This window comes from Carcharodon carcharias, chromosome 20 (genome assembly GCF_017639515.1).
Source record: "Carcharodon carcharias isolate sCarCar2 chromosome 20, sCarCar2.pri, whole genome shotgun sequence".
In the NCBI taxonomy this organism is placed as follows: domain Eukaryota; kingdom Metazoa; phylum Chordata; class Chondrichthyes; order Lamniformes; family Lamnidae; genus Carcharodon; species Carcharodon carcharias.
The window spans coordinates 24723784-24745384 of NC_054486.1; the positions used below are offsets into that span (position 1 = coordinate 24723784).

At 48.3% G+C, this 21601-nt stretch overlaps 1 protein-coding gene across 6 annotated transcripts in view; it reads right to left on the bottom strand.

Moving 5' to 3' along the window:
* Positions 1 to 15026, bottom strand: part of ltk (leukocyte receptor tyrosine kinase) — a 223944-nt gene extending 208918 nt beyond the window's left edge. For 2 of the 6 annotated variants that reach the window (XM_041214429.1, XM_041214427.1), the window contains exon 1: positions 14843 to 15026. In XM_041214429.1, coding sequence (XP_041070363.1) covers positions 14843 to 14906 — 64 coding nt within the window. In that variant the 5' untranslated portion in view covers positions 14907 to 15026. Of the gene's footprint in view, positions 1 to 9375; positions 9488 to 13787; positions 13942 to 14842 lie in introns of those variants that run through there. The other 4 variants (XM_041214433.1, XM_041214430.1, XM_041214428.1 and 1 more) reach the window with 3 other exon arrangements.
* Positions 15027 to 21601: the final 6575 nt, after the last annotated feature.

The window sequence follows — 21601 nt, forward strand, 5'->3', positions numbered from 1 at the left end:
AAGACCTCCAGATCACCCCACCACACATATAATGAGATTCCCAACACAGAGAGATTTTCAAAGATAGAGAAAATTTCCAATCATTGCCCATCACACAAGACCTCCTGATCACTTCCCACAACACACGAGAACTCCAGATTACCACCCTTACACACAGCAATACCTCAGCGAGATCTCCAGATCACTCTCAATTATCAGCAACGTATACATCCAAGGATAAAATCCAGGTTAGATTGGCTATGGTAGGAGGCCTGACCAGTGAGTAAGTAGCATCTGGAAGTCCAAAAGCATCAGCAAGAAGCTGAACAAACATCTATTACAGTCACTACTGCAGGGTGTTACGCTTTATGGATGTGAGAGTTGGACTCTGAAGGAAGGGGATGAAAGGAGGAGGATAACAGCTTTTGAAATGTGGGAATGGCAAAGGATTCCAGAATCAGCTGGATGGACAGAAAGAGAAATGAGTGGGTTGGATCAAAAGTAGAAGTTCAGGAATGGAAAAGGTTGCTAAGTACAGTTAGAGGGAGAAAGAGAGCCAAATACAGACATTGGAAATGAATACTCGACAGTCTTGTCTTGGCAACAACTGAAAGAAAAATTGAGGGTAAAGACAGAAGAGGAAGAAGAAAAATCAGATGGATTGATAATATTGAGAGGTGGACTGAGGGAGGCTTGGAAAAAGCCAGAGAAAAAGCAAGAGAATGCTAACGGCCCCACTAAGGCTATGGTGATAATGAACGATAGAAAACATCAAGAATTATTCTATCAAGCAGCACTTACTCAGCAATAACCAGCTTACTGATGCACAGTTTGGGTTCCAGCAGGACCACTTTGCTCCAGACTTCTATATAGCCTTGGTCTAAACATGGACAATGGAGCTGAACTCAAGAGGTGAGGTGAGAGTCACTGCCATGACATTACGATAGCATTTGACTGAGTGCGCCATCAAGAAGACTGAGCAAACTTGAATTCAATGGGAATCAAGGGGAAACTCTCCAGTGGTTGGAGGCATATCTAGCAGAAAGGAAGATGTTTGTGGTTTTTGGAAGACATTCATTTCAGCCCCAGAACATTGCTACAGGAGATCCTCAGGGTAGTGTCCTAGGCCCAACCATCTTCAGCTCTTCATCAATGACCTTCCCTACAACATAGGGCTGCATCTTCCAGTCGGCGAGCAGTGGGGGGGGGAGGGGGGGGGGGGGGGGGGGGGGGGGCCTGCTCGCCGACGCGTAAAATGACGCGGGGTGACAATGGGCAGGTGTCCCGGAGTCACCCCGCATCATTTACAGTCTCAGGTCGGCGGGCGTGCCTATTAAGGCCATTAAAAAAGTAATTGAACTCATTAATGAACCTGTCCGCCCAACCTTAAGCTTGGTGGGCAGACCGGGAGCTCAGGCGGGCTTCTGAAAAAACATGAAACCTCATCCATGGGCGGGATGAGGTTTCATGAGGGATTTAAAAATTTTAGAATATTTAAAAAAAGTTATGGACATGTCTCAACTCATGTGACAGTGTCACGTGAAGGGGCGTGATACTGACATTTTTTTCTCATCTTTATTTAATGTTTCAAACCTAAGCCAATCTCCCTGAGGCTGTCCTTTGCCTCAGGGAGATCTGTGCGCTCTATCGTGCGCATGTGTGAAAGAGCACACTCTCGGTTCAGGGGATCCCCCACCCCCACCCTCCCCCCCGCCCCTGCCTGCATAGGGGGCGTATAGCACTTCCTGGTGGAAGTCATACTGGGCGGGCCTTAACTGGGCCACCCACATAAAATGGTGGCTTGCCCCCAATTGGGGGTGCCGATCGGGAACCTGGCCGCCCGCGCCTGCTCCCCACCCCCTCCCAGCGGGGTGAAAATGTTGCCCGTAAGGTCAGAGGTGGGCGTGTTTGCTGATGATTGTACAGTGTTCAGTGCCATTCACAATTACTCAGATACTGAAGCAGTCTGTGACAACATGCAGCAAGAAAACTGGACAATATTCGGATTCGGGCTTATAAGTGGCAATTAACATTCAAGCCACATAAGTAACAGGCAATGACTACCTCCAGCAAGAGAGAATCTAACCATCACCCTTTGACATTCAACTGCATTACCATCCCTGAAACCCCACAACATCCTGCAGGATTACCTTTGATCAGAAATTGTATTGGACCAGCCATTTAAATCCTGTGGCTACAAGAACAAATCCGAGGCTAGGAATACTGCAGCGAGTAGCTCACCTGCTGACTCCCCAATACCTGTCATCCATTTACAGTGCACAAGTCAGGAGTGTGACCAAAAACTCTCCACTTGTTGGATGAGTGCAGCTCAAACAGCACACAAGAAGCTTAATAGCATCCAGGCCAAAGTAGCCCATCCACCAACTCAAACAGTCACTCCCTCTACCACAAGCGCATAGTGGCAGCAGTGTGTACTATACACAAAATGGGCACTGCAGCACCTTGTCAAGGCTTCTTCAGCAGCACCTTCCAAACCTGTGGTCTCTACCACCTGGAGGGACAAGGGCAGCAGACGCATGGGAAAACAACCACCTGTAACTTAATCCACTCCAAACCACACACCATCATGATTTGACACTATACTGTTGGTCCTTTACTGTCACTGGGTCAAAATCCATCCTAACAGCACAGTGAGTGTACCTACATCACATGGGTTGCTTTGGTTCACAAAAGTGGCTCACCACCTCCTAAAGAACCTTGCAGTGTGTGAGGGGCAGTGAGGTGGAGACCTCGCAGTGCGTGAGGGACAGTGAGGTGGAGACCTCGCAGTGCGTGAGGGACAGTGAGGTGGAGGCCGCACAGTGTGTCCAGATGATATGTCCAGATGACTACCTGGCACATACAGTGAGATCTCCAAATCATTAATCATCACACAGGGTGAGGTTGTCAGATCACTGCGCCTCACACACTACGATATCTTCACCTCACTGTCCCTCACACACTGCGAGGTCTCCACATCACTGCCCCTCACACACTGTGCGATCTCCACCTCACTGTCCCTCACACACTGCGAGATCTCCACCTCACTGTCCCTCACACACTGCGAGGTCTCCACAACACTGTCCCTCACACACTGCGCGGCCTCCACCTCACTGCCCCTCACACACTGCGCGGCCTCCACCCCACTGCCCCTCACACACTGCGCGGCCTCCACCACACTGCCCCTCACACACTGCGCGGCCTCCACCTCACTGCCCCTCACACACTGCGCGGCCTCCACCTCACTGCCCCTCACACACTGCGCGGCCTCCACCTCACTGCCCCTCACACACTGCGCGGCCTCCACCTCACTGCCCCTCACACACTGCGCGGCCTCCACCTCACTGCCCCTCACACACTGCGCGGCCTCCACCTCACTGCCCCTCACACACTGCGCGGCCTCCACCTCACTGCCCCTCACACACTGCGCGGCCTCCACCTCACTGCCCCTCACACACTGCGCGGCCTCCACCTCACTGCCCCTCACACACTGCGCGGCCTCCACCTCACTGCCCCTCACACACTGCGCGGCCTCCACCTCACTGCCCCTCACACACTGCGCGGCCTCCACCTCACTGCCCCTCACACACTGCGCGGCCTCCACCTCACTGCCCCTCACACACTGCGCGGCCTCCACCTCACTGCCCCTCACACACTGCGCGGCCTCCACCTCACTGCCCCTCACACACTGCGCGGCCTCCACCTCACTGCCCCTCACACACTGCGCGGCCTCCACCTCACTGCCCCTCACACACTGCGCGGCCTCCACCTCACTGCCCCTCACACACTGCGCGGCCTCCACCTCACTGCCCCTCACACACTGCGCGGCCTCCACCTCACTGCCCCTCACACACTGCGCGGCCTCCACCTCACTGCCCCTCACACACTGCGCGGCCTCCACCTCACTGCCCCTCACACACTGCGCGGCCTCCACCTCACTGCCCCTCACACACTGCGCGGCCTCCACCTCACTGCCCCTCACACACTGCGCGGCCTCCACCTCACTGCCCCTCACACACTGCGCGGCCTCCACCTCACTGCCCCTCACACACTGCGCGGCCTCCACCTCACTGCCCCTCACACACTGCGCGGCCTCCACCTCACTGCCCCTCACACACTGCGCGGCCTCCACCTCACTGCCCCTCACACACTGCGCGGCCTCCACCTCACTGCCCCTCACACACTGCGCGGCCTCCACCTCACTGCCCCTCACACACTGCGCGGCCTCCACCTCACTGCCCCTCACACACTGCGCGGCCTCCACCTCACTGCCCCTCACACACTGCGCGGCCTCCACCTCACTGCCCCTCACACACTGCGCGGCCTCCACCTCACTGCCCCTCACACACTGCGCGGCCTCCACCTCACTGCCCCTCACACACTGCGCGGCCTCCACCTCACTGCCCCTCACACACTGCGCGGCCTCCACCTCACTGCCCCTCACACACTGCGCGGCCTCCACCTCTGCCCCTCACACACTGCGCGGCCTCCACCTCACTGCCCCTCACACACTGCGCGGCCTCCACCTCACTGCCCCTCACACACTGCGCGGCCTCCACCTCACTGCCCCTCACACACTGCGCGGCCTCCACCTCACTGCCCCTCACACACTGCGCGGCCTCCACCTCACTGCCCCTCACACACTGCGCGGCCTCCACCTCACTGCCCCTCACACACTGCGCGGCCTCCACCTCACTGCCCCTCACACACTGCGCGGCCTCCACCTCACTGCCCCTCACACACTGCGCGGCCTCCACCTCACTGCCCCTCACACACTGCGCGGCCTCCACCTCACTGCCCCTCACACACTGTGCGGCCTCCACCTCACTGCCCCTCACACACTGTGCGGCCTCCACCTCACTGCCCCTCACACACTGTGCGGCCTCCACCTCACTGCCCCTCACACACTGTGCGGCCTCCACCTCACTGCCCCTCACACACTGTGCGGCCTCCACCTCACTGCCCCTCACACACTGTGCGGCCTCCACCTCACTGCCCCTCACACACTGTGCGGCCTCCACCTCACTGCCCCTCACACACTGTGCGGCCTCCACCTCACTGCCCCTCACACACTGTGCGGCCTCCACCTCACTGCCCCTCACACACTGTGCGGCCTCCACCTCACTGCCCCTCACACACTGTGCGGCCTCCACCTCACTGCCCCTCACACACTGTGCGGCCTCCACCTCACTGCCCCTCACACACTGTGCGGCCTCCACCTCACTGCCCCTCACACACTGTGCGGCCTCCACCTCACTGCCCCTCACACACTGTGCGGCCTCCACCTCACTGCCCCTCACACACTGTGCGGCCTCCACCTCACTGCCCCTCACACACTGTGCGGCCTCCACCTCACTGCCCCTCACACACTGTGCGGCCTCCACCTCACTGCCCCTCACACACTGTGCGGCCTCCACCTCACTGCCCCTCACACACTGTGCGGCCTCCACCTCACTGCCCCTCACACACTGTGCGGCCTCCACCTCACTGCCCCTCACACACTGTGCGGCCTCCACCTCACTGCCCCTCACACACTGTGCGGCCTCCACCTCACTGCCCCTCACACACTGTGCGGCCTCCACCTTACTGCCTCACATACACTGTGCGGCCTCCACCTTACTGCCTCACATACACTGCAGCCTCCACCTCACTGTCCTTCATACACTGCGAGGTCTGCACATCACTGCCCCTCACACACTGCGCAGCCTCCACTTGACTGTCCTTCATACACTGCAAGGTCTGCACATCACTGCCCCTCACACACTGCAAGGTCTCCAGATGACTTGCAATCATCAGAAAAATGATGATGGTGTCATTGACTGCTATCAAGAGGCACTTCATCAGCAAAACCTGTTCACCAAACCTCAGTGGGTTTCGCCAGGGCCACTCAGCTCCAGGCCACACTACAGCCTTGGTCCAAACATGGACAAAAGAGCTGAATTCTGGAGGTCACATGAGGGTTACTGTCCTTAACATGAAGGCATCATTTATCACTGCACAAGTTCCTCAAGGGTGGTGCCTAGGCCCAACTATCTTCAGCTGCCTCATCAATGACCCTCCCTCCAATATAGAGTCCGAATTGGTCATGTCTGCTGATGATTGACTCCGCAGATACTGAAACAGTCTGTGTCCATATGCAACAAACCCGAATAACATTCAGGTTTGGGCTGATAAGTAGCAAGTAACATTCGTGCCACACAAGTGCTAACCAACGACCATCTCCAACAAGAGAAAATCTAACCATCGCCCATTGACAATCAGCGGCATTACCATCCCTGGACGCCCCCCCACAATCCTGGGAAGCTTTCATTAACCAAAGCCTTAACTGGTCCAGCCACTGTGAGATCTCCACATGACAGCCTGTCACACACTCTGAGATTTCCACACTATTATCCATCTTCAAAAGAACAAGAGGGAGATCCCGAAGGTCCAATGCATCATTTACACTGAGTGCTGTATAGTTCTAGGCACCTCGTACACTAATTTCTCCAGAGTAGCAATCATTTAACATTGTGAAATGCTTTTAGCTAATCCATCTTCCAAAATAACAACACATCAGCATTATGTATTCGACACTATTATGTGCCAAGGTCCATTAGCATAAGCGTTCTAAACAACATGTGGAATCTATAGCACAAAATAATTGATAAATCAGGATTATAATTTTTGAGGAAACAGTTATCTTTTAGGCTCTTTCTTGAGTTGGTATTAAAATTCCAGCAGCTGCATAATTGGTTAAATCAGATTCTTTAAGTCACAAGTGCAAGGTTTAATTTTCATTCTGTTGCTTGATGTATTCGACACACTCTGTTCAACATGAAAAATCATATTAACTTTGAACTCAAGCCTATTCCAGGCTTATATAAACAAATTAATATTTTTCATATGTTTTGAGAAGCTGAGAGGGTATGTCTGTCAGTGAGGCACGCAATAGCTCTACTTATTCCAGCATGCCAATGTCTTCATGTCCAAGCCCAGCCAATGAACATAAATAAGTCATTCAACTGTAGGAGCATCACAACCAAGCTCAGTCCTGTTCTCTTGTCCAGTGCACACACAGTGTATCCTGCACATCTACATATGTACACACACACATGCACATGTGCATATGCACACACACACACACACATATACATGACAACAGGAACTTGCATTTATGTACCTTTTTAATATAGTAAAACAACCCAAGGTGTTTCACAGAGGCATTAGCAAACAAGGGTCAACATCCTGCCACATAAAGAGATATTAGGACAGGTGACCAAAATCTTGATCAAGGAGGTAGGTGTTAAGCAGCTTTGTAGAGGAGAAAGGGATAGAGAAGAGAGAGAGAGAGAGATGGAGAGGCAGAGAGATTTAAAGAGGGGATTTCAGAGCTGAAGGCCCAGCTATCAATGGTGGAGCTATAGAAATCGGGGATATACAAGAGGCCAGAATTAGAGAAATGCAGATATCTCAGAGGATTGTGGGGCTCAGAGACAGGAAGGCATGAGACCATGGAAGGATTTGAAAACAAGAAAGATGAATTATAAAATCAAGGCATTGTCAAACCGGGGCCCAGTGTAGGTCAGTGAGCATGGGGATGATGGGCGAGCAGAGCTCGGTGCCAGTTAGGATGTGGACAGGATACATGTGCATATGTGTATGTGCTCGCACACTCACACAAGGACAAGTATGTACTTGTGTCTGTGTACACACACACACACACAAACACACACACACACACACACACACACTTTCCATTAGCGATTAGAAAATCTTTCTATCCCTCCCTGAAGGACAAAGTACAATTATAGTTCCCTCCATCTGAGAGCTCAAGCCCAAGGTCAAGCTTCAGCACTCCTGCCCTGTTTGGTTACAGACATCAGGGCAAATGGAAACACTATTTTTAATTTCAATTCCACTTGCGGAGTCTCTTAACACTTATCCCTAAACGTAATATCCACACAAGAAGGTAACTATGCCGTTTCTGGATGAGTTTGAAAAAACTACTACACAGGTCACCCAGAGGGCGATGACAACATGGAACTTGCTACTGCATGGAGTATTTGAAGCAATTAACAGGCCTGTCTTTAAAGTGAAGCTATGTAAATATATGAAGGATAAAGAAATAGAAGGATAGCAGATAAGGTGAAATGAAGTTGGTTGTGAGGAAGCTTGTGTGGAAGAACATTAATACTGACACAGTCCATTTGTCCAAATGACCTGTTTCTATGCTCTGCGTAATTCTGTGCAACTCATTAGGAGCTACAGTGCTGCGTCAATCATTATTTAACCCTAGGTTTGCAGCTAGGACTGTTGATGATGCCATTTGCAATGCTCTTATTTGATGTAATGTTTCAACAAAGATGACACTGTGGCATTTGCACAACACAGAAGAAAAATTTGTCCAGCATTCACTCTCTTTTATCTTTTCTGTATCTAACACGACATAAACCAAATCTTTATGTACTATCGTGCATACATTTATTTAAAGCCTTATCACTTTGACACTTCTCAGAATGATGTGCACAAAGAAATGCCTAAAGAATTATGGTCACTCTTGATAAGTAAACAGATTAAGCATTATAAATCACTATTAAATCATCCACCTCCCCTATGGGCTATGGGGAAAGAGCAAATTAGAGTGGGACTGGCTGGATAACTCTTTCAAAGAGCTATCACAGGCACAATGGCAGCCTTCTGTGACGTAAGAGTCCATGGTTACTGTAAGAAATTAAGATTATATTGCCTGCATGGTTTTTCTCTTCTGAGTATTTTTTTCTTCTTATCAGTAATGTTTGGATTGTGTATATTGGAAAGTCAAAGGGCAGAGAGTATTTCAGAGAATGGGTTAATAATCAGATGTCATCAATTTAAAATCATTGACAAAAGATTCAGAGGGAAGATGAGGAGGAATTTCTTCACTCAAGAGTTGTCCAGATCTGGAATGCTCTATCTAAAAAGATGGTGGAAGCTAACTCCATAAATACTTTTAAAAGGGACCCTGGACAGGTACTTCAGGATGAGGAACTTACAGAGTTACAGACAAAAAGCGGGGATGCCCAACTATGTCCTTCAAAGAGCCGGCACAGGCATAATGGGCCAAATGGCCTCCTTCTGTGCTGTAACTTTCTACAATTCTATAATACTTTCTTATTTGAATCAAATATGTCAATCTCTTAACCAGGCATGCAATGTCTCTTTCTAATGCAGGAGGCCTGCCAATCAGACTCAATTCCTGAAGGCAATTTAGTTATGTTAAAGTGGGGATGGGAAAACAATACAAATCACTTACAGAAAAGACATGTTTAACTAGAAAGATATCGAAAAAGATAAAATTCCTTGAATATAGAAGTTTAAGGAGTGTCCTTAAATGGACTAACAGATTTGATAAGGCAGACAAAAGAAACACCTTACCTGAGGAAGAATATACTGCCATAGAGGGAGTGTTAAGAAGTTTCACCAAACTAAGCCCAGGATGGTGGGATTGTCCTATGAGAAGAGATTGAGGAGACTGGGCCTGTATTCTCTAGAGTTCAGAAGAATGAAAAGTGATATAATTGAAGTGTGCAAAATCCTTACAGGGCTTGACAGGATAGATGCAGGGAGGATGTTTACCCTGATTGAGGGGTCTAGAACCAGGAGCCACAGTCTCAGAATAAGAGGTAGGCCATATAGGACCAAGATAAGGAGGAATTTCTTCAGTCAGAGGATGGAAATCTTTGGAATTCTCTACCTCATAGGGCTCTGAAGGCTCAGTCATCGAGTGAATTCGAAGCAGAAATCAATAGAGTTCTAGGGCAGAGTTTTGCCATTGGCGGGGATGCTTGGCAGGGACGGGTGGGGGGAGTCAGGAAGCTGACTGCCTCCCGTGGTCGGCACCGCACCGTGGGACAATGAAGGCTGGCCCAGTCTGAAAGGTGAGCTGCAGTGCTGGGTGCTGCTTGTGTGGGGTGGGGGAAGGGGAGGAGGGAGAGCGGGCTGAGCGCTAACTTCACGCATGCGTGCAAGTGAGTGTTCCATAATCTCCCTGAGGCAGCGAGATGAAGTGATGTAAAAAAAAAATGTAATGAAACATGTCCCCTCATGTGACTCTGTCACACGAGCAGGGACATGTAAATAATGAAAAATTAAAATTTTTATTTTATTTTTATTTGCTTTTGGAAACCTCATCCCGCCTGTGGACGAGGTTTCCAAAAAATGCAAAGGCCGCTTGGCCTTTTCACCTGCCTGCCAACCGCTAGGTTGGACAGACAGTGAAGAATTTGATTTAATTGGTGACTTAATGGCCTTAACGGGCCTTTTAATTGTCGGCGGGCACGCATTGAAACTGGCAGCGCGCCCGCCGACTGAACTATTGTAGAATTGCGCCTGGCCATTTAGGGATGGTGCCAGGAAGCACTTCTTCACACAAAGTCTCATGAAAATCTGGAACCCTCTCCCAAGGAGCTGTTGAGGCTGGTGGTTGATAGAAAATTTCAAAACTAAGATTGATAGATTTTTGTTAGGTAAGGGTATTAAGGGTTATGGAGCCAGGTCAATGAAATGGAGTTGAGATATGGATCAAGCATGATCTTATTGATCAAGTGGCCTTCTCATGTTCCTACGATGTTGGAGGCTGTGTACAGGAGAGGCTACCCGTGTTCTTATTAATTTCATAATTTGCTCAAATCTGCAGAGCACACGACCACTGCTACATTTTGAATGGTTCTTACTTAAAGAAGTACACTTGTCCTCTATAATAAAAGCAAAATACTACGGATGCTGGAAATCTGAAGGGAAAACAGAAAATGCTGGAATAACTCAGCATCTGTGGAGAGAAAAACAGAGTTAACGTTTCGAGTTCCATATGACTCTTCTCCATACACTTGTCCTCTAGTTGCCTTGAAATGCCTCACCAGGGTAAATTCTAAGATGTATTGCCTTGATCCCAAAGACTTGCTGACATTGGTTGTTGCTGTAATGTTGATTCCTTGTTTGTGCCTCCTATGACATTTTAAACTTCACTTAGCTGTCAATGTCTTATTAATTACATTGTTAAGGTTTGTTAATGCTAATTACATTGTTAAGGTTAAGAGAAACAGGGGATGGGGATTAATTGTCTTTCAGCACACCAGGGGATAGCTGGGGCACTGGGCTGTGTGGGAAGAGAACTGTGAGACTGAACAAGTCATAAACTCTCAATAAAGAAAAGCTCTGTATCTTGGTTTCTGCTTCACCAACCACTTTGTTCCTGTTAACATTGGCTTTCCTTGAAGTAGTTGTTTCTATGTACTGTAATTCACAAATTGCAAGATAATAAAAGTAAAAACAAAGACTTGCATTGATGTAGTGTCTTTCATGATTTCCCAAAGCACCTTTGACCAATGAAGTTCTTTGGAAGTATACTCTCTGGTGTAATGTAGGAAATGCAGCAGCCAATTTGCACACAGCAAGACCCCACAAACAGAAATGAAGTAAATGACCAGGTAATTAGTGATTTTGATTGAGGTATAAATATTATGGGTTTGCTCTGGTGAAAAGTTCCAGGTTTGAGTCCCACTCTGGGACTTGATGGCCAGGGAAGGTGTGTTCATAATGTGGCCAAACAGGTTGGCTATCAATATGCAAATCCTTCCCATACACCCATGAAAAGCAATAAGAGAAGAGTCTCTTGGTCAACCAGAACCTGCAGAAGGCAATAGCAAATCACTGCAATACCTTGCCAAGCATAACCAAGAACCAATATATGGAAGTCCATGGTCGCCAATGCCCTCTTAGGGCATGGTACCTGAAGGAAGCAAGAGAGATAAACATTGTCCAGGCCACGAGAGAGAATGCTCTTGCTCTTTTTCAAAACCAAGCCATGGAATCTTTTACACCTACCAGAAAAGGCAGTTGTGGCTGCAGTTTAATATCTCATCTGAAAAAGGGCACTTTCGACAGAAGTTTGCTGGTGTGTTAGCCTACATTATGTGCTCAATTCTGTGGAGTGGGACATGAACCCACAATCTTACTCAGAGGTGAAGTGCCACCTGACTGTTTCTATTTTTAAAAATGTGCAAGAAATAAAAATTTAAAAATCGCAACTGCTTGAAATCTGAAATATAAACAAGAAAATACACACAGTCGAACTAATTCCATAATCCCCAAGCATAGAACATGAGTAGTAGAATTGGGGCTACAGGAATGTTATTGACCTGTGTTCCCTTACCCACATGGCAGAGAAGAGAGCCCACCAGAAGGAAAAAAACACCAGTTGACCTCAGGCCAACATGATTTACCTGCGCAAGCTACAGAAGGGACTGCCACTCACAAATCCGCTTCTTTTTTAAATTCTTTCACGGGATGTGGGTATCGCTGGCTAGGCCAGCGTTTATTGCCCATCCCTAATTGCCCTTGAGAAGGCTGCTGGTGCGCTGCCTTCTTGAACTGCTGCAGTATCTGTGGTGTAGGTACACCCACGATGCAGTGAAGGAGGGAGTTGCAAGATTTTGACCCATCGACAGTGAAGGAACGGTGATATATTCCCAAGTCAGCATGGTGAGTGGCTTGGAGGGGAACTTGCAGGTGAGGGTATCCCCATCTATCTACAGCCACAACAGATGATGTTCAGTACAGAAATAACATACACTCTGGGCACAGTCCATCATCTCCTGAGACAGACAGATGCCATTCAAATACTTCCTGTGACTACAGCTCCTTATTTGGGAGCAGAGGATGAAAGGTTTAAAGGAGTGTAATCCTTCAACTTTACCTTTGATGTTTTTCCTTCCTATTTAATTAGTGTTTGTGATAAATTAATGGACCCTGGACCTGGAAGTAAACTGGGCCTCAAGATGACGCCCATCCATAAATCCCCTCACACCCATTGGTGGCCTCTCCTTCGGCCGAATCCCCTCCCTAAACGCCTTCCCCTTTGCTCTTCGCTTTCCTCATTTAAGGACCCCCCACCCTTAAAATTCAGTTCTCATTTGGCCACCTGCCCTAATATCTACTTAAGTGGCCGGATGCCAAATTCAGTCTGATGAAGCACCTTCGGCCATTTCACTACATCAAAGGTGCCAGGTAAATGCCAGTTAGTGTTATCGTTGTCATACGTGGAGGGTGCAAGGATAGATATTTTTTCTCGCAACTTACAGCGTGTTTAGAAACAAGGGGGAGCGGGAAGAAAGGGTTTTGTCAGACAGTCATTGTGGAGACTATGTGATGTCGGAGTGCCTTCAGTCGGAAATTCCTTTCTTCATAGCAACATGCCTGGTAAACAAACTTTGAAAGCTGGAATCAGAACTTTAAAATGGGAACATTTCACGCGTTAAAATAAAAATTCCTCTTCCCTTCCCACTCTGTTGGCTCCAGTCCCCCCCCCCCCCCCCCCCCCCCGGTGGCTCATTAGCGCCCATCGTCCTGTTTCCCGCCATGTGGCCCAAGCTCATGTCTGCCCCCAACCGATGTCAACATTTTCATCAGCAAGTGTGGGCTGCCTGCCTGTCTGCTGAGGCTCCCCGAATGTTGCCCTGGGAGTGCTGAGTGCTGGGCACAGAACCCAGGGATTATTGCTGATGGGCGCTTTCTGATCTTGTATGACTCAACTACGCACTGTGAAGAGTCGGCTGCAGGGGAGCCAAAACACACACACACACACACACACACACAGAGTAAAAAAAAGAGTAAGGAGAAAGAAAACAAAGGCGAGAGAGGGAAACTGATTGCTGGTTAAACAATGAAGAGCTTCTGAAGAGGAAGTCCTTAATCAAAAGGCAATTGTCCCGAGCATGAGAAAACCTCTCGCTCCACATTCAGATGCGCACTCGATGCATTCCCATTCCAATACACTAAAGGACATTCACCTGTTTAAATGAGTGTGGCTCAGCTCCCAATTCGTGCTTTTATTTCTTGAGCTTGCAGGCTGCACTAAGGCTGTAATTATTTTTGCGCCCAATTCTGAAACTGAATAGCGTGACGGTGACTCTGCCGCAGCAGCAGTTCTGACAACTTGTCAGTGACTATATTATAGTCACATTCGCCCGGCATGGCTGCAACACCCTTAGTACACGGACCCGACTGCACCAATTACATCGCCCTGTCCTCTCAGACCCGATAACAGATATTTTCTCACACTGTCCCGGCTACACCCTCAAGCTGCCAATCTATGTTGTACTCACAACCCCGCTAACTCTAACATAAAGTCCATACCACACTAACCCTAATATAAAGTCCATACCCCACTAACCCTGACATAAAACCCATACCCCACTAAACCCTGACATAAAACCCATAGCCAAATGACCGTTCCGTAAAATTTATATCACGTTGATCCGGCATTAAAATCTATACCATGATAGCCCACCATAAAACCCATACCCATACATAAAATCCCTAAAATAAAATCCAAATGCTCTCTTCCTAACATATAATCCATACCATTCTGCCCGGAACAAAAATCTATATGACCTGTCCCTAATATACATATAGCCCATACCATTCTGACCCTGGCATAAAATCTATATCATATTGACTCTAATATATTGCTCATACCATTTTGACCCTAGCATAACAACGATAAGACACTGACCCTAACATATTCTGACACTAGCATAAAATCTATAAGACACTGATCCTAATATATAGCCCATACCATTTCTGATCTTAACATAACATCTATACCATTCTGAACTTCCCAAATAATCTGTGTCATCTAACTCTGCCACAAATGCCACACTGACCTTAATATAAAAGCCATAACACATTGACGCTGTCACACATTCCAGGTACATTGACCCTACTACAAAGTCCCCAACACTTCGTCCATGCGAAACTCTCCCTGCCGTCTCCCATTTTGTCCCACTCGAGCGGGCGGGAATCGGATTCAGACCCACAGAACAAGCAGCGCCCGCTGACTTACCCAGGAAAGGCAGCAGGTAAAGTGAGCGGAGGTGGGAGCCGGCTCCGGTCGGTTTTAAACCCATTGCCTCTGGCAAAGCTGGTTTGCCGAGTATTGCCTCTTCCCTTCTGTCCCGCCTTGGTGTGTGTGTGAGAGATGGAGGCTGTGTCCTGATGTTGCTCTGTGCAGATAGAGAGACAGTCGGTACTGCAGCCACTGGTGAGTGTTTCAATCAGGGCTCTTTTACCAACGATAAATCATATGACCTGCTTAATTTAATCTGACCAAACAAAAATAAAAGCCCTCAACCAGAACTGGAATCATTCGTCTTCTTGTTCTGTCCCAATCCTTGAGAGACATTAGCTGTGAATTAAAGTATTCAGCACTTAAGCGTTCCCCTTGTATTTGAACCAACTTTCTGCCTGTACTTCACAAGTTGATCACTATCCCTTTAAAACTGTATGGAGGAGCCAAGTCTTGGTATTATCTAGTACTGTACTCCAGCAACTTTGTATTAATGATTCACACTCATGCCAACTGAATTAATTGTTTATATTCAATCAAAGACCTCAAGTTTAAACAATGCATTTTCTCTCTCCCCCACCCCTCTATAAACCAGTATTTAACAGCAACTGGGAATATCTCTCTCCTTTGTAAATCAGCTGGACACATTTTCCATTGATCTCAGTGTTTATAAATTAATAAAGCCAATATGGTTTGTTAAAGACAAACAGTGTTTTACTAACTTGATTGAGTTCTTTGATGAAGTAAGGGAGAGAGTTGATGAGTGCAGCGATGAACGACTGATGTGTGTGTGTGTTTATAAACTTTCAAAAGGTGTTTGATCAAGAATCACTTTATATACTTATTAACAGAACCGAAGCCTATGGGATTTGAGAGGCTGTGGCAGTATGAATGCAAAATTAGCCAAGTAACAGGAAATAAGAAAGGATAGTTCAGTCCGAACAGTTCAGACTGGAGAGAAGTATTTAATGGTCAGACTAGTGGTCCATGTGTTGGACCCTCAGGGCTCTGTGTTGGCTTCACTTTTTTTCTATTCTGACCCAAGCATAAAATCTATACCACACTGATCTTAACATATAGCTCATACCATTTTGATCCGAGCAGAAATTCTGTACCACACTGACCTTGACATATAGCCCACACTATTGATCTTAACAAAAAATCCATAGCATCTATGCATATATATTAATGACTTGGGCTTGGGTTTACGGGGAATCATTTCAACGCTTGCGAATGACACAAGACCAGGGAATGTAGTAAACAGTGAATATAAGAACATAAGAAGTAAAAGCAGCCGTAGCTCATTCATCCACTCAAGCCTACTCCACCATTCAATAAGCTCATGTCTGAACTTTTACATCAGTTCTACTTTCTCACCCTATCCCTTGATTTCTTTAATGCCTAAATATCTGTTGATCTCAGTCTTGAATACACTCATTGACTGAGCATCCACAATTCTCTGGGGCAGAGAATTCCAATGATTCACAACCTCCCAATGATTCACTACCTTAGGGGTGCAGAAATTTCCCCTTATCTCAGTCCTAAGTGGCCGAACCCTTAACTTCTGCCCATGCTTCCTAGATCTAAATTTCCAGCCTCAGTATCTACTCTGTCAAGCCACCCTAGAATTTTTACATGTTTTAACGAGATGACTTATCTTTCTAAACTCAGGAGAATATAGGTTCATTCTATTCAATCTCTCCACATGGAACTAAGACGGAATTTTCTGTGCCCACCGGCATCGGGCGTGTTCAGTGGCGTGAGCGGACAATATGGTGTGATCGGTTTCACAATAGCATGAAACCAGTTTGTGTTTGTCTGCTCAGCCCGCCGATAGCTAGCCACGTTTCCCACTATCGGACGTCAGGAACTTCCTTGTAATACATCAGCATACAATTATTAGGCCATACCGCCAGAATGCCACCCCCCCCCCCCCCCACTGGATTATCCATCCTCATCGGCAGGAAAGTACACCGATGTGTTTCATAACTGCACATAAAAGGAGTGCACTTGGCAGCCTGCACTTTGAGGGGAACTCAGATGTGAGTACACAGTAACGTTGAGCAGTGCTCGCCAGGGTCACCTGATGGACTTCAAGCTTGACAGGCATTGGGGGGAGGGGGTGGTGGTTGAGGTGAGGGGCAGCCCAGCTGTTAAGGCAACTTGTAGGGGGAGGGCGCAAGGGCAGCCCTGCTGTTCAATATAGTGCACAAGCATTCTGGGTGGGGATTAGGGTGGGCGAGGGAAGTGGCCAAGCATTAGGGAAACATGTATAAAGTGACCATTCCTGTGCAACTGAGACAGTTCAGGCGCAACCACATTGATTTGTTTGGTGTTGGGCTTCTAGCTTATCTGCCCACTCAAGCATCGCAGAGGCATCAAAGTGTCACCAAGTGCGCCAAAGCTTTTGACTCCCCTCATCCCCCTCCCCCTCCCATTCCCCCCCACCCCCGACAGACTGCAAAGTCATGAGCATTTTAGTGGACAACTGCACATGTTATACAATCTCCACGCTAAAACTGGCCATGGAGCAGTCACTGCTGGAGGCACTCACAGCCCCTTGCAATTTCAGCATCCTGGTTTGGACCAGGGTCCCCCATGGTTCAAGTTAACAGTGCAGCCTTGCTACGGGGGTTAGGAGAATACCTGCGCCTGAGCTGAGAGCACAGCCTGCAGTCCAATGGGCAAAGCTGCCGCCAATCAGTCAGGAGGACTAGGGTGGAGGTAGTGGGGTTTTTGGCAGCCACGCAGCGCACTAACCTCTGGCCATCCAAGTGGTAGCCAGCACTCTCCGGGAAGCATTAAAGGGCCATCACACTGAACCAGGTCCGGTCTTTAGTACACACATGCTCACCCACATGTCTCTCTCTTTCATTCTGCAGGAGGACCATATCAGAATGACGGAGCCTGCTGAACTTGCTGTACGTCTGATGGCCTACAGATAGCAAAGACAATGGAGGAGAGAGTGACTGAAGCTCCTGGCTGCGCAGAGGCAAGAGCAGCAACTTCAGGAAGAAGGGGCTGCTGGGGCTCCTGTACACGCCACTAAAGAGCCACAGCGAACTGTCTGTCGCTGGTCGGCACCCAGGGTCTATAGACACCGCCTGTCATTACTGCAGATGACCAAGAACCAGTGTCGCCGAAGACTGCACATGTCTAGGGAACTGGTTGGTCACATCTGCCAGCTACGGCAAGATTTAGCACCACAGGGACATGGAGGGCATCCAATGCCAGTGGCTGTGAAAGTGACGATGGCACTGAATTTCTATGCCAATGGCTCCTTTCAAGGCTCCATAGAAGAGTGGTTCCCATGGACGGGATGAGGACAATGATGGTGAGTGTGTGAGAGTGAATGGTAATGTCCCTTGAACTGGCAGTGAATGAGGGCCCTGTGGATGTGTGATGTGTTTGTGAGTGTGTGAGTTGAGAGTGATAAAAAGAGTGACTTACACTGGTGGAACGGAGGAGATCATTCATACTCTTGCAGCACTGGATGGCTGTCCTCTTTTGAAGGGCTTTGGTGCTGACCACCTCTGCCATTGCCTCCCAAGCTGAATTGGTGATGTTGCTGCCCATCCTGCGGCCAGATGGGAGTAGAGGACACCCTGATGGGACTCCACGGCATCCAAAAGGTGTTCCAGTGATGCGTTGCTGAACCAGGGGCCTGTCGTCTTTTTGCCTTTCAAGGCCCGGTCTTTTTTGCAGCAGTCCTGGGCTGGAAACACTGAGATATTTGCTTGTGCCTAGACTTTAAATATGGCCCCCGGTGTGATGAAGTGGTGAGGCGATGGCAGGCGGGTGAATGACAGCCCACTCGCCATGGAAACAGTGTGTTTCCCTGCAATGGATAAATAATGTGGCGGTTTTGGGGGCGATATGATGTAAAAACCCATCGTTTTACCCACCTGCTACCACACTTAGAGCAAATCTGGGATCGTTCCACCCTAGGAATCAATCTAGTAAATATTCATTGCACCTTTACTAAGGCAAGAATGTCCTCCTTGTATAAGGAGGCCAAAACTGTAAGCAGTACTCAAAAGTGTATGCTCACCAAAACCTATTTGCAGTAAGACATCTTCACTCTTATACTGCAGCCCCATCGCAATAAAGGCTGACATACCATTGCCTTCCTGATTGCTTGCTATACCTGCACATCAACTTTCAACAGTTTGTATACAGGACCCCAAATCATTCTGACATTTAATAGACTCACCTTTTAAAAAATATTTTGCTTCTAGATTCCAAAGTGTATAATTTCACATTTCCCTACATTATTCTTCATCTGCCACACTTCTGCTCAAATCAGTTAACTTGTCTATTTCCCTTTGCAGCCACTTTACATCCTCCTCACAATTTAATTTCCTACCTAGTTTTATAATGTCAACAAGCTTATAAATCACACTTTGGCCCCTCATCTAAGCATTGATATAGATTGTAAATAGCTGAGGGCCAAGCACTGATCCATGTGGCACCCCACAGATTGCCATCCTGAAAATAATCCATTTATTTCTACTGCCTGGCCTGTAACTTTCCGGCTCCAGGATGTTGTAACTGGAGGTGGGGGGGGTGGTACCCAAAATGGGTAACACTGGGGAACACCCCTGGGAAGTCTGCAGCTATGAACTGTCTGGCAATTGCTCAGGAAGTTTAAATTTATGTTGGCCAAAGCCCTGCAATCAGAGCCATCTGAAAGTATGATTTATATGGCAAACTTCGGATGGTTCCAAATATCTTACGGTAATAGTTACCCATGAAAAGTTGGAAAAATTAAAACCTACTTCTAACTCCTGAGCAACTATAGTTCCCCCCCAACCTCCACAGGACTCCCTTGCCCTCCTCCCCACCCCGGCTACCCACACGGCCGCCCCTGACGGCCCCCCTAACTGACCAACCCCGTCACTGACCACCTGCCTAACCAGCAGAGCCGCAATCCCCGCTGAGCACCCGACCCCCCGCTCCAACTTACCACCCGATGCACCAACTGACCACCCGACTATCCCCACTGACCATCCAACCCCCGACTGATGTCCTAACCCCTGAGCCCCCCAGTGACCACCCGACCCACCCTTGACCAACCCCCCAATGAGCCAAACAACTCTCCCTGACTAACCACCCAACTCCCCAACCAAACACTCCATCGACTGACCCCCCGCCGACCGACACCTCCCCCCACCATCGAACCCCCGCTCAACTGAATCCCCAACCAACCTCCCCCCGACTGACTCTCCCTGTCCGACCTTCCCACTGATCACCCGGCCCCCACCCCCCCAATTGACCACCCGATCCCCCTGATCAACTCCCCCGACCAACCCCACCCCAAGCACTGACCATGCAACACCCACCCCCGCATTGTCCACCCAATCCCCCCCGACCAACGCCCCCCCAGCTGAATCCTCCCCCCACTGCCCACCCGACATCCTGGACCAACCCCCTGATCCCCCCAGAGTGACCCCCCTCCCCAATGAACACCCGCCCGCCTGACAAACCCCACCAACTGACTTCTCCACCCAACTGACAGCCCTCTCCACTGATCATCCAAGCCCCACCCCCAGTGACCACCCAAACCCCTGCCCCCCTCAACCAACCAACCCCCTAATCCTTCCCACTTATCTTACAAACTTACCTTATCCATGGCTTCTGAAAGTGGCTGGACCTTTAAACTTACCTGCTTGATGGCAGCGAGTACTGTAAATAGGGGGCATGGCTTCCTTACCTCTGACTCTGCAGCTTTCAACTCAAGGCCTCAGGAGCGCGCTGCCCTACCAAGTTCTTGCACAGCCTGAGTTGGAAGGTCGAGCAAGAAAGGATCGGCTGGATTTCCAGGTAAGTAACTAGGAATGGAGTGGCATTCCGACCGCGGAAGTCAGGCCCTCTGATTTCTGTCCATTAACCAATCCTCAATTCATTCTAACATATTACCTCAATCCTATGAGCCCTCATCTTGTGTAACAACCTTTTGTGTGGCACCTTATTGAATGCCTTCTGAAAGTCCAAATATACCATATCTACTTCTTCCCTCTTAAATGCACTGCTAAGTTAGTATGTCAAAAAAACATTGTCAATTTACGTTTCATAAAATCTTGTTAACTCTGCCTCATTATATTGTGATTTTCCAGGCGCCTTGTTATCACTTCCTTAGATTCTTGCATTGTCCCTATTACTGATGACAGGGTAATTTGCCTATGTTGCCTGTTTGTTCTCTCTCCTTTCCTGAACAATGGGGTTGCAATGGGATTGCATGTTCTATCTTCCAATCCAAGGGGACCATTTTCGAGTCGAGGGAATTCTGGAAGATCAAAACCAATTATATCTGCAGTCATCTCATTTTGAGTCCTATTATGGAGGCTATTACGTCCAGGGGCTTTGTTGACTTTTAGCCCCCTTACTTTCTCTAGTACATGTTATATTCTAATATTAGTTAAAGTTCCTCACACTCATTAGACACTTGGTTCCACATACTTTCTGAAATATTCTTTGTGGTTCTAACATGAAGACAGGAACTAAATACTTGTTTAAAATCTCTGACATTTCCTTATTTCCCATAATAATTTCTCTTGTCTCTGCCTCTCAGTGACCTGAATTTACTTTTGCCTGACTCTTTTTTTGCATACTTGCAAAAGCTCTTACAATCTCTTTTTACAGTTCTGGCTGTATACTCTCATATACTATTTTCTCCCTGTTTATCAATTCTTTGGTAATCCTTTGCTGACTTTTAAAACCTTTTCAATCTTCAGACTTACTGTTCCATTTAGCAAC